General features: G+C 39.4%; 1 protein-coding gene across 1 annotated transcript; it reads right to left on the bottom strand.

Annotated features, from left to right (window-relative positions):
* Nucleotides 1–11,531: 11,531 nt before the first annotated feature.
* On the bottom strand, nucleotides 11,532–13,015 carry LOC309959932 (tetraspanin-2-like; the record flags this gene model as incomplete). The annotated part of the gene is made up of 1 exon (XM_082836479.1): nucleotides 11,532–13,015. The coding sequence occupies one exon, from the start codon at nucleotides 13,013–13,015 to the stop codon at nucleotides 12,347–12,349; it is 669 nt and encodes a 222-aa protein (XP_082692605.1). The 3' UTR covers nucleotides 11,532–12,346.
* Nucleotides 13,016–13,527: the final 512 nt, after the last annotated feature.

Raw genomic sequence — 13,527 nt, 5'->3', positions numbered from 1 at the left:
ATGTATAGCTGATTCACTTTGTTATAAAGCAGAAACTAACGCACCATTGTAAAGCAGTTATACTCCAATAAAGATGTTTAAAAAAAAATGGCTTTCCAGCCAACTATACCAGAGGGAGGGGTCCTATGTATACTCTGGCCGTGGTAACTTGCAGGGAGCATGAAACAAAGAGAAGGCAGGTGGCAGGAGCTTAGTGCAATGCCACGGTTAAGTATATGCACTTTGGAGCCAGAAATCGAGGTTCAAATGCAAGTTCTACTACTTACTGACTTAGTAACTTTAGGCAAGTTAGTCTACTTCTTTGCACCTCTGTTTCCCTGTTGTAAAATGGAGGTAACAATACACAGGTATATTCATTTTCTATCGATGCATAATAAATTACCACAAACTTGGCAGTTTCTGTAGATACAAATGTACTATCTCACGGTTTCTGTGGGTCAGAAGGCACATTTTAGTGCCTATATGTACTATGCTCAGAGTTTCACAAGGCTGAAGTCAAGGTGTCAGTGGGGTACGTCCATGTCTGGGGTCTTGACTAGGGAAAGCTCTGCTTCTAAGGTCCTTTGGTCATTTCCTTGTGATGATATGACTGAGGTTTCCACTCTGTTGCTGACTGTAAATCAAGGGGCCATTCTAGGCATCTAGAGGCTGCCTGCTATTCCCTGCTACGTGGCCCTCTCCACAACATGGCAGCTTGCTAGATCAAGGTCAGCAGCAGAATCCCTTCTTTTAGGGTGGACCCAGTCCCTTTTAACAGCTCACTGGATTAAGCCCGGCCCAACTTGGATAATCACTCTTTTGATTAACTCAGAGCCAGCTAATTAGGGACCTGAATACCATCTACAAAATTCTCTCACCTTTTAAAGTAAAATAATCACAGAGTGGTAGCCTTCATACTTATAAGTTCTGTTCAAACTCAAGTGTGTGTGGAGGGATCACATAGGGTATAAACACAAGGGGGCAGGAAGCTTGGGGAGCATTTTATTTTTTTAATTTTTTTTTATCGAGGTATATTACAATGTTATATTAGTTCAGGTACACCAAAAAAGAATTTGATATTTTTATAGATTACACACCATACGTTATTATAAAATATTAACTATACCCCCTGTGCAGTACGTATCATCCTACTTACCTACTTTATAACTGGTAGTTAGTATCTCTCAACCCCTTTCACCTATTTCACCCCTCCTCCTACCTCTCTCCCTTCAGGTAACCGCTAGTTTGTTCTCTATATCTCCATATTTATTTGCTTTGTTCTTTAGATGCCACATATAAGTGAAAACATACAGTATTCATCTTTCTCTGTTTGACTTATTTCACTAAGCATAATGCCCACTAAGGATAATGCCCAGGTCCATCCATGTTTTCACAAATGGCAAAATTTCATTCTTTTCAATGGCTGAGTAATATTCCATTGTATAGTGTGTATATGTGGATATATATACACACACATATATTGTATGTATATATATATATATTATATGTACATCTTGGTTATGGTAAATAATGCTGCAGTGAACATTGGGGTGCATATATCTTTTCTAATTCGTGTTTTCATTTTCTTTTGATAAATACCCAGAAGTGGAATTATCAGATCATATGGTAGTTCTATTTTTAATTTTTTGAGGAACCTCCATACTGTTTTCCATAGTGACTGCTCCAACTTATTGTACAATCCCACCAACAGTGCACAAGCGTTCCCTTTTCTCCACATCATCACCAATACTTGTTATTTCTTCTTTTTGATGATAGCCATTCTGACAGGTATGAGGTTGTGGAGCATTTAGAATTTTGTCTAAGACGACAAGCTTCCAGGACTCCTTGAGTGGATTAACTAAGTTACAATAAATGTAAAACATTTAGTGCCTAACTAGGGATAAGCATTATGTAAATTTTTACCATTTTTATTCTCCACAGGCTGGATTTCTTAGGAGGAAACATTGGCTCTAAATGACCTGTCCAATCATTGTGTTACTGTGCTAGAAGTCGGGATTAAATCCAGAGCTCTCCTGATCTGTTCAAGCTTTTCCTCCTCATGCTACATCCTCAATGACATTTGACCCAGGATGACCTTCCTGGAAAATGCTTCTCCCTGCAGCTTTTTCCTCTGCTTCTAAAGCTGCTATTTCAGAACAAACAGAACCTCCTCCTCATTACCTTGAATCAACAGGTAACAAACCCTTCTTCATGGAACCACTGTGGGGGGTAGGCTCTGCTATCTAGTCCTCAAGGAAAGGGTGGGAGACAGGAGTCACATGGCACAGTGTCCAGGCTGCAGACTCTGTCTGCATAAATCACTGCGGATGTACAGTGTTACCTGAGAAGGAGCTAGCCAGTTACAGCCAGGATCATACAGTATTTAGAAGAGGTCTGCGTTTCCAAAACTGCTTCTCTTCACCAAAGTGTAAATCACAGTTTGAGTCTGTAGGCAGGCTGGTCCTGTCAGCTGACCCAAATAAATATACACTCAAATAAATACATAAAACTCCCACAGTCAATTTGGGGAAGAAAATTCTTTTCTTTGATTCAGGAGCATATTCTGCATTCTAAAGGCTGGAATATGCCTACAGTGGTGTACCAAACCTCTCTTTTGTGCACATCTCAGCAGGATGTCTCTAAACAGAAACTTAAAAAAAATAATAATAATGATCACGAATCCCTTCTCAGTCAGCTGCTCTCCTCCTCAGGGAGTCACTGATATGCTGGACAGACATTGCACTGATACATACTGTGAGCCCCTGGCAGGTCTAAAGTTTCCAGGTGTTGACCCCCAATGTCAGTGGCGTAAAGCAGGAGAAATGGATGCAGGGGCATGGATGGAATTATAGCAGCCTCATGTTTATAGGATAAGAAATTTTGAAATCATGTGCTACTTAGTATCCTGTACCATGTGTATTAGCTTACTAGGGCTGCCATAATGAAGCACCACAGACTGAGTGGCTTAAAAAACAGAAATTTATTTTCTCATAGTCCTGGAGACAAGAAGTCCGAGATCAAGGTGTTTGCAGGGTTGGCTGGTTTCTTCTGAGACTTCTCTCCTCTGTATGTAAATGGCTATTTCTCTCTGTCTTCACATGGTCTTAGATCTATACGTGTCTGTGTCCTAACCTCCTCTTCTTATAAGGACACCAGACATATTGGATTAGGGCCCATCTACATGACCTCATTTTACATGAATTGCCTCTTTAAAGACCCTGTCTCTAAATACAATCACATTCTGAGGTGCTGGGACTTAGGACTTCAACATATGGATTTTTTTTAGGGGGGTACACAATTCAGTCCCTAACACATATACTGACAAAGTGAATCACGTTCCCATTTATTGTTAAAGTGGAGAGATGTAAATGTTGCTGCATATTAAGTGTTGATACTCAGTCTCGCCACCTTTGGTCAGAATTGACATGTTTTCCACTTGCTCAAATTAATGTGAAACAGAGTGGACAACAAATTGACGTTTGTTGCAGGAAGCAGGTAGGGGTTGAGTCTTTGATGAGGTAGACTCAAAATGCAGATTCAAGGCACTGATCACTTTGTCTCTGTTGTTCATTGATGTATCTTTATAACTTTGAACAGTAACTGCACTTAGTAGATATTTAATAAATATCTGTCAAATGAATAAGAAAGTATTGCTGAAAGGCAGGCAGGGAAGTAACTAAGAGAGGAGTGAAGTGATGGCAAAGCCAAACTACCATTTTCACAAGGGCTTCCTCCTCTAGAATACGCTGATAATAGAAACAGCATTGTGTTGTGCTATATCTTTTTTTCCCCCTAAAATCTGCATGTCTTTTTAAAACCCAGCTTTGATCTCAGCATATGTTTGGTATATATAGTAGGAATTCATTAAACACTTATGAAATGAATTAGAAGTCCTCTGATGTAGGAATTGTTTAATTACTATCACAATGGGTGTTTTCCAGTAGATTAAACAAAAACTAGTTGCTGAAATCTAAACCCTGCTCTATTCTTCCTGCTTCTCTGCAAACACAGAAGACCACATAACAGTATCTTGCATACACAATAACACTTTACATTTTCTCCTTTCTAATTGCCTTTGTCTTCTTTTGTTGAAAATAATCATAATTCTTTAACACTCCTGAACAATCCACTTATATTTGTGACTTACATAACCATTACATTATTAAATCATGTGATTACAATGTTCATCACAGCAATCTTCTCTAGAGTATTCCTGAGAAATGAGCAAACACATTTCTGATTGAACAATCCCAGTGATGGGCAAGTCACTTCCCTGAAAGCCAGACTATTCCAATTCCACAACATTACTGAACCAGTCCAAATATATGAAAGGTTTTTCCATTCCTTGTACTTACATCTGTCTCCTATAACATCTACCCAATTGTCCTGATTCTTCCCTTTGTAACCACACAGAAGTTAAGTCCATCTTTTAACGTTGTGTATTTTGAATATTTCAAATTATCTTTTCTCTAAAGAACCTCTATCTACTCTTTTTTTCTCCAGTTTTATATTCTACATTTTAATTTTTGTTTTTACAGGTCATGCTGCTGAATAGTCTAGAACAATGAGAACAGAATATACAAAGATTGTGAAATTTTTTGAAGCTGGGTGGAACCAAGAAAATCGTCTAATCTAATCAGCATATTTATCATGGGGAAAAGGAGTCCCAGAGAATCAATATATATGTGTGTGCATGTGTGTGTATATATATATATATATATATATATATATATATATATATATATATACACATGCACACACAAAGTTAGAGTCCTAAAAAATTGAGGGCTAGAATTAGAATACGTGTTGCTAGTCTCCCTGCCAACATGTGGCTTCCAATTTTCAGTGATTAATGTTTTCAAACAGTATACATTAATTTCATTCTCACAACAACTATGTAAGAAAGATAGGACATATTTTTTAATCCTTATTTAATAGATGAGGGACTAAGGCTCAATGGATTTTCATAAGGAAAGAGTTAACTAATAGAAGAACTGGAACAGGAATCCAAGTTTTCTAGCTTCCAGATCAATATTATTTGAATATATAATACAAAATCAATAACCTCCCACTAAAAATTTAATAAGTACTGCATTAGTGAGAGGCCTAGCACAAAACAGATGGCACAATAAAGAGGGCTTAACTGAAAAGAATTGAATGAAGGGACTATTTACAGAGTAGTGTACTGAGTTAAGGGAACCAAAAAGAGATGGTGAGGCATCTAAGGACTAGCAGGACTAAAAAGTCTTTGCTATTCCTTCTTAGGGCTGAAGGAGCAGGGGGAGGAAACAGGGCTTCCAGCGCTCCAACAATGGAGGAAGTATGGCTGACCCAAAGAAACTGGGGTCTCACAGAAGGAGCCACTGCCAGAAAGCAGGGAGGATGGAGGACTGGGGTAAATATCTTGGACCTCTTCTTTTTGCTCCTGCCCTCCACTTGCTGTTGTCTCTCGTTAGCCAAATCTACCCAGAAACCAGGGAACAAAAGGGCTTTCTGGTGTACAGGGAAGAGAACAAATTGGGCATGGAATAGAGAAAATAATGACTGCAGGTACAGAGTAGAGGAACATCAACAGGAACAAGAACTTTCAGTCCAGCTCCCTTTATAGCTAGTGGTTAACTACTTCATGCTTTTAACAGCCTAAGAAAATTTGAAGGGATGAGGAGATATCCTAGATCTGAGCTTCTAGAATCTTCAAAATATAACTTTTAAAAGAAAGAAGTGACAAAAATATACATATACTTGTTTGTTAAAATCACTCTCATCAGAAAAACAAACTGTGCAATTTACTATGTCACTGTTAACAAATGAAACTTGTCTTGTGTCCTTACCTGGCCTAAAATTAATGGGCTTGCCTCTTTATTTTCAACCCAGCCTGTAGTTCCCTCCTGGCTCCTTTTCAAAATCTGTTATAAGCACCTCATTGAGCCTGAACCTGTCCTAGAAATTAGTAGACTTTATTTTCATTTTAAGTTGTGTCAAACATTCCGTGTCAGTCACCCTCCCTTGACTCCTCCATCCTCCACTCCTGCTGGCTTTATGGAAGTGCCCCATCCCAGAATATATAAATTATTACTCTAGTTACTGAATATTAGGGTTTTTCGATCTTTGCTCCACTGCCATTTCAAGCCAGATAATTCTGTGTTGCCGGGGTGAGACGGCGCTGTGGGGGGCGACTTGTGCACGTGGCTGTTTAGCAGCATCCCTGACCTCTACTCAGTAGATGCCAGTAGCACTGCCCCAGTTGTGACAAGCAAAAATATCTCCATATGTTGCCAAATGTCCCCTAGAGGGGAACCTGTCCCTGCTTGAGAAGCACCACTGTATTTGCTGGAAAAAGGAAATCCAAAGCTCTAATTCACCTGGTTGCACCCAAGCTCCTCCAGGGGCTTTGTATTTGTAACAATCCTTGCTAGCCCAATTAAGTACAAATAAAATGAGGTAAAGATCATAAAGCATTTAAAGGGGAGAAATGAACTGAACTCCATTTTGTTTTGTCAGCCAGAAAGAGAAAAACCCACATCCAGGTGCTTGCTTAACACACACACACACACACACACACACACACACACACACACACTTATATACAGCAAACCCCACAAACTCTAAATTTGGCTTTATGCGGTGTCAGGCTGTGAAGTGACTCTCCCTAGCTACAATCCCTACCAAATGGTATCACGTGGCTTGTAACTCAAATTTAGGCTGAAGGAATCAAAGAACTGAATCCTCACCAGCGTTGAACTGAAGCCTACAGAGCTGAATCACCTGGCTGTGAAGTTTTACACAGACCAACCCACATCCTACAGAGAGGAAGTTAGGACCTTCAAGAGATTCTTCTGAAGGTGACTGAAGGGGAATGTAGTACAAGGACATCTGTGTTTTCAAAATCTTGTAAAGTGTTTTCCCCCCAGGGGCATTGTTTTAATTTATCTCTGTGATGTAAGCAATCTTTCTAACCTACAGTACTGGAGATAACTCAGTTCCAAAATGTTTTATCTACAAAAGAGTTTAGCTGGACAAAATACCCTTGAACGGCCCTCAGCCATTCCCATGGGGGAGGGAGAGATTTACTTCTGGAGCACCAAGATGAAGATTAGAAAGTTGTAGAATACAAGGAACCTTAGAGATATATTTAGTTCAATAGTGTAATTCTCAAACTTCTGCTTGTGGAAGAGTCACCTAGCAGTGGAGAGCATTACAAATGCAGACTGCAGGGCCACACCACAAAATTCTGATTCAATAGGGCCAGATGGGCCCAGGAACCTGCATTTGTACAAGCATTTTGAGCCTGATGTAGGTGGGGTAAACAGACACTGTTTAGAAACACTGATGTAGTCCAACTCTGTCACTTTACAAATGAGTAAAGTGAGGCCTGGGGAAGTTATACCAGCAAATCAGAAACAGAACTGACATGAGAACCCAGGTCTTCTGGTTCTGCTGTTCAATGCTGTTTCCTCAGCTTCACCATGCAATACACCATAAAATGATAAATGACATCATACCTCAAAATACTGTACCATTATCCACAAAGGCCATGCCAAGAGAGTTCAGCCTGCAGACCCTGCCCTTAGAACCAATGAGCCGTTGGGGGACTCAGGGAAGCTGCCCCTTGTGAACAGTCTGAATATATGACACAGGCTTGCGTTGCCACTGAACTCAGTGCAGCTGCCCTGTGTTTTGCAGCCAATCATCTGCTGTAGGCATGGACCCCAGAGGTAAAAGGAGGTCGTGTAACCGAGGCTGTCCTCTCCAGAAATCCTACTTGTCACCGTCTGCCCAATCGCGGACAATTTTCTCTTCTCTGGGGTCTCAGCAAATACTATGATATCTTCACCTATGATGTACTCCACTGAATATTTGTGAAGTTTTACTCAGTTGGTATCAAACACATTTTTCTTTCTCATTGGTGCATAGTTCACATAAGTGAATCAACATGTTCTTTCCAGACTCCACTGGAGACATCGCAGGTGCCTGCTCAGACATACTGTCTCCTTGCAAGTAAATGCCTGTTGACTCACACAAATGAAAGAAAAAAAGACAACAGTAGAATTTTACATTTCAATAGAAACTGGTGACTGACACTAGGGTGTCATATTTTTCTTTTTCTTTTTTCAAGTAGAGACAGCAAATATATGACTACCTACTCTCACAACCATTTCATAAGAGAAACAGCATTTAACGCCCATTAATAGAAAGTAATCACTTAACTTTTAAAAAGTTATTCTTCTGAGAAACTCACTATCCTGTCCCACTTTACTACAGATAGTAGAAATTTAAGAACAAAAGAGCAACAGATCTTGGACTAACATTTGTAGACCCAATATGACATCTGGCCATATTGAATAAATAACTTCATAAAAGGATCTCATTGGTCATTATCAGAATTCTTGTATAACTGCCCTTCATGTCCAATTTGTTTGTTTGTTTAATCAGGTATGCCCCAACTGTCTTATCCAATGACTCCTCAGAATTTGAGATGGTATTTCCCAGAAATTAAAGCTGCTCTGAGTTGCAGGCAGGTCATACTTTTTTTTTTTTTTAAGAAACTCATTTCATTAGTGTTCTGTTCTCCTTGTTCCTCTGTTATTGGTCAAGGTATAGAAGGAAAAATAAACATGACAAGTGATACTGGCTGCTGGCTAACAGGAACTTTCTATCTAAGCATTCTCACTGCAGGGCAGAATGTATATTCTTTTTATTTTGACTTTGAAAACCATTCACTGGATAGATATCTTCACAAAACAGAGAAAGAAGATGCTTCAAGTTCCTCATTATGTCAGTTTTATTGGAAGTAGTACTGAGATAATGAAAGATGTTTAATACTGGTTGCTTTTCAAATGTGGAAATTGCTGTTGTCCACTGAGAAGTAAGTGTGGTGAGAAAAGCTGTTTTCAGCTCATAAAGTCGCGGTTATTCCTTCACATTTTTATACAGCCCTAAATGCACAGGGTGCTGACAATATCTGCAGTGGAGCCAAGCAAATCAAATTTTGGTCCAAAGCAGGCAGAGTCCACATACAGACCCAATACCAAACCAACAACTCAAAATAAACATGGTATAACTCAGGGCCACTGCAAAGGAAGGGCTATAGAAGAAGTGGTTTTAGGCTGAAGGAAAGAAGGGATATCCTTAAAGTATAATAAAATAATAGAAACCCTTTAAATAGGCCCTAGAGCCTCAAAATGAGTTGTCCAAACCAGCATTTTCTTTAAGAAGCCTCTCACCCTCCATTTTCTCAGCAGAAAAAGCAAGTCTATACTACTCAGCCATAAAAAAGAATGAAATAATGCCATTTGCAGCAACACGAATGGACTTACAGATTATTACACAAAGTGAAGTAAGTCAGAAAGAGAAAGACAAATACCATATGCTATCACTTACATGTGGAACCTATAACATGACACAAATGAACCTATCTATGAAACAGAAACAGACTCACAGACATAGAGAACAGACTTATGGTTGCCAATGGGGAGGGGGTGGGTGTGTGGGGGAGGGATGTATTGGGGGTTTGGGGTCAGCAGATGCAAACTACTATATACAGAATGCATAAACAACAAGGTCCTACTGTACAGCACAGGGAACTATACTCAATATCCTGTGATAAACCTAAATGGAAAGGAATATAAAAAAGAATGAATGTGTGTATATATATATATATATATATATATATATATATATATATATGAAACCGAATCACTTTGCAGAAATTAACACAACATTGTAAATCAACTATACTTCAAAATAAAATAAATAAATAAATGTCTACTCCAGGATGATAAATTAGATGTCAAGCATACACATGCATAATACATCTTGATGTGGGTAAACTGATCTTGAGACAGAGAGCCACTCCATCTTCGTCAGTTATTGAATGAGAGCCTGGAAAACGCCCTCATTTAGAGGTGCAAATAATGCCTTTCTCCTTAAGCAAAAGGAAAAAACCCTCTAAATGGTGGAGGTTCTTTGAACCTTGTTAATAAATCAATCCAAGAATAGAGCACTGTGTTCACAACATGATCAATCAAAAGCCACACACAAATGGAAAAAAAAATCTTCCAGAGCAGTGCCAGAGGCCTTATCACAATTGCTTCCTGACAGAAAGAGTGGATAAACAAGCTCAGGACAAGGCCAATCGAAGACTGGTCCAGAGACCTTGTTTCTCATTGCTCTAGGTATCAAAATAGGAAGTAAACAGCTTAGAAACAGTTCTGAGAATTGCCTGGAGGAAGTGCTGCTTCCTCTCCCTGCACTTGCTAAGTTTGCTTATCTTTCATCCTCTCAGCACAGCCTTTTGCAAGCTGGCTGAGTGAGACCCCTTAGCAAAGACCATCTTTTCCCATCTGCCTCTGACCTAATGCCATCCAGCTGACCCAATACATCCCCTCTCCTCCCCAGCGACCACAATGTGATAAGGAAATGAAGGCACAAACAAGCGCCACAATTTCCATGAGATGGATCCCCTAAAAAAATGCAGACATCTGGTTTATGGAAACATCTACCACTGTGGAAGAAAACGGGCACTGAGGCTGGCTACGTTTCCAGCACCCCCGAAACAGTATCTCAGCATGACTGAACTGCTTCATCAGGCTCCTCAGGAGTAACCAATAAACAGCTCCGGAGCTCATTAACTGTCCAGCCTAGTGTTGGTTCTTACCATAAAAAACATGTAAGCTTATTTTACAAGGAGGCTGGATTTGTGTTACCACCTATCAGATGCTTTTTAATACACCATCATCACCAGCCTGGCACCTGACACTTAACATAAGGCTTTTCGTGTATGTATGCCCACAGAGTATTGATGCATCTGGCTGTCCAAGTCCTTCTGTGAGCCAAAGAACGCTCTGCTATTCACTTGGTTGCCTCTGCTTGGCTTTACATATCCTAATTCTAATTCATGTAAAGGTGTTCATAACGTCAGTCCTAGGTCATCTGAGTTCCATTTAACCTGAGGTTTTTGATATGAAATATCAGTGGTATAAATTGGAGGCAATTAATAATTCAAGATTGTCTCAGAGAAATGAACTAGCTCCCTGGGATAGGTGCAACACCCATCTTGGCCTTCGTTCTCCAACTTCTACAAAATGTTTCACACTGGATTGTCTTTTTTTTTTTTTTTTTTTTTTGAACACAAACATTTTATTTTTATAGGAGACCTGCACAGAAGGAACATATTTCTGTTGTGTGTGTATTTTTGTTTCCTTAGCTTGTCTCTCTTGTGTGCACAAAACTAGGAGAGGATGTTTTTCTTTATTTTGGTTTGGCTAAGGATGCTCATGATATATATATATTTTAAGTGGCAAAAACTGTAGTTTTTAATCTATAAAGAAGAATTCTCTAGGTGGATAAATAAGAAAAATACCAAAAAATTAGGAAAATATGTAAACTCAAGTTATGAGGTATTTCAAAGATACAGTGCCAGTAAAAATTCTCTTTCCCACAATTCGCAACTGCCAGATCTCTTGCTTTAGTCTTTCTATGCTTACATCTGAAGAAATACAGAAAAGTTGGAGATAAAAGCCCTTTTGTGTATGTGGGGGGTTACAGTCGTTCAGGGAAGAGTCAGAAAAGGAAAGTCATAAAGCAATATTTAAATGTCTTTATATAAGAACAAAAATATTTCCTTAAAAAGTTGTTAAAAGATTTTCTTTCTAGTCCTAAAAACACTCAGTTTTATAGGGCATGTGATTGTCTGGGTGACATCTCTTTCCAGAGCAAGGTTTTCTTTGTTTTGTTTTGTTTTTTAAATACTAGGAAAGTATGACTTAGTCAAATTAGATTTTCCAAGCTATATTTAGTTTTACAGATGTGTTTAGTCCTGAATTCTGGGGAGAGTATGTATATAAGAAAAATCCCAGGAAACCCTTACACCTAACCCAAACACAGTTACTTTTAACACTGCACCATGATCTCTCAATTCCTGTAGCTTATTTCTTCCACAAACTAGAAATCCCTGAATTCTCTGTATCTAACTTCCTATGGCTAGAGTCTGAGAAACTGACCCACTATCATATTTTTTTCCTAAATAACCAAGTTTTTAAAGTTTATCAAAGCTTTTTGATCTTTTTCTGAGAGTTAAATATGTGTTTCTCTCACATAACAAGAATCAGGAATTCTCAGCAAACAGATTTCATTATGCATATACCAGAAACATGCAGATCACACATGAATATGCTTCAGTCAACATACATAGGCATTCACTCAAGGGGTAAACCAGTAATGAGCCAAACATACATATATGTGCAAATGTACAATTAACAGCAAATTATTTTAGATCCTAATGTCCTTTGAATATTAAAAATGAGCCAGGAGACAGCTCCTGTGACATTTGTATGCTCTAGATTACAACTTTCATGTAGAAGTAGCTTCATATGACATCTCGTGAATTTCGTATCGCACAGCAAAGGACCATGCTGAATATCATGCCAAAGATCGTGAGGGCTGCGATTCCAATACCGACAATTCCGATGAGCTGGAGCTTAACACTGATTATGCGCTCAATTTCATCAATGCAATTCTTGTGTCCTAGGAGCTCCTTTGGGCAGGTCGGCTGGACCTGTTCAGAGCTTTCTTTTCCACAGCACTGAAATGTTGAGTGGAAGGTGATGAGAGTCCCATTTCCCTTTTCCCTGTCTCTAAGGTAATCGTTATAAGCTTCTTCATACATGGTCTGAACATGTCGTATAGCTACATCCTTGCCTATAAAAGCAAATACTCCAGTGATTATTTCAGCAGCAAATATCACCAATAGGCAGGTAAAAAAAGATCCGAGAACGCACTGGGACTCCCGCGTGGCTCCACAGCAGCCGAGGAAGCCCACGGCCATCATCAGGGCCCCCGCTCCAGCCAGCACGTAGAGCCCTGGGGGAAGAGGCCAGAGAAGAGGCTGACGACTCCAGGTCGGCTCTCTCCCCGGCACCAGTGCTGCCAGCCCAGCCTCTGCCACCACTGCCCCAGGCATCTGGCCCCGCAGGGCCTTCAGTTGTTCATATGATAAAGGGAACCCTTGTGGAGGGCTTCTTGCTGAGAGCTTCATGAGGGGTAGGGGCTGCTGTAATTCCCAGGGAACAAAGAAAGCCCATGCTTACAGAGGTCTGGATTGTCTTTTAAATGACTGCTTTAATACTGCAAATGCTTTGAAACCATAGAAAATCTGGATTTTTAAGACATACACTTATGCCAGGTTTTTATTAGCCTAAGGAGGACAAATTGTTGCATGTTATATTTATTTTATGCTTTCTTTACAATCCAATTCAGTAAATCATTCCTTAACAAAACTTACCAAAGGATCGACCTTTATGTTAAAAGAGCTGAGACCATCATGGCTTCTTTAGATCTCTGTCAAGGCAGAGGTGCAAAGAGCATGTGCATTGCTTTCCACAGAGCACTCACACGACCAGACAGTATCTAAGGTATTACCTTTACAGTGCTGATCATATAAATATTATTTTTCTGTGGCTTTGCAGTGAACTAATCACATCTAACATCATATTAAGGAAGTCATTTTGGTAGGAGCTTTATTTATGGAGAAAATTTCAACCAAAGTAT

This window comes from Leucopleurus acutus (genome assembly GCF_964270905.1).
Source record: "Leucopleurus acutus genome assembly, chromosome: 3".
Taxonomy (NCBI): domain Eukaryota; kingdom Metazoa; phylum Chordata; class Mammalia; order Artiodactyla; family Delphinidae; genus Leucopleurus; species Leucopleurus acutus.
This window is presented reverse-complemented; position numbering and strand designations above follow the sequence as displayed.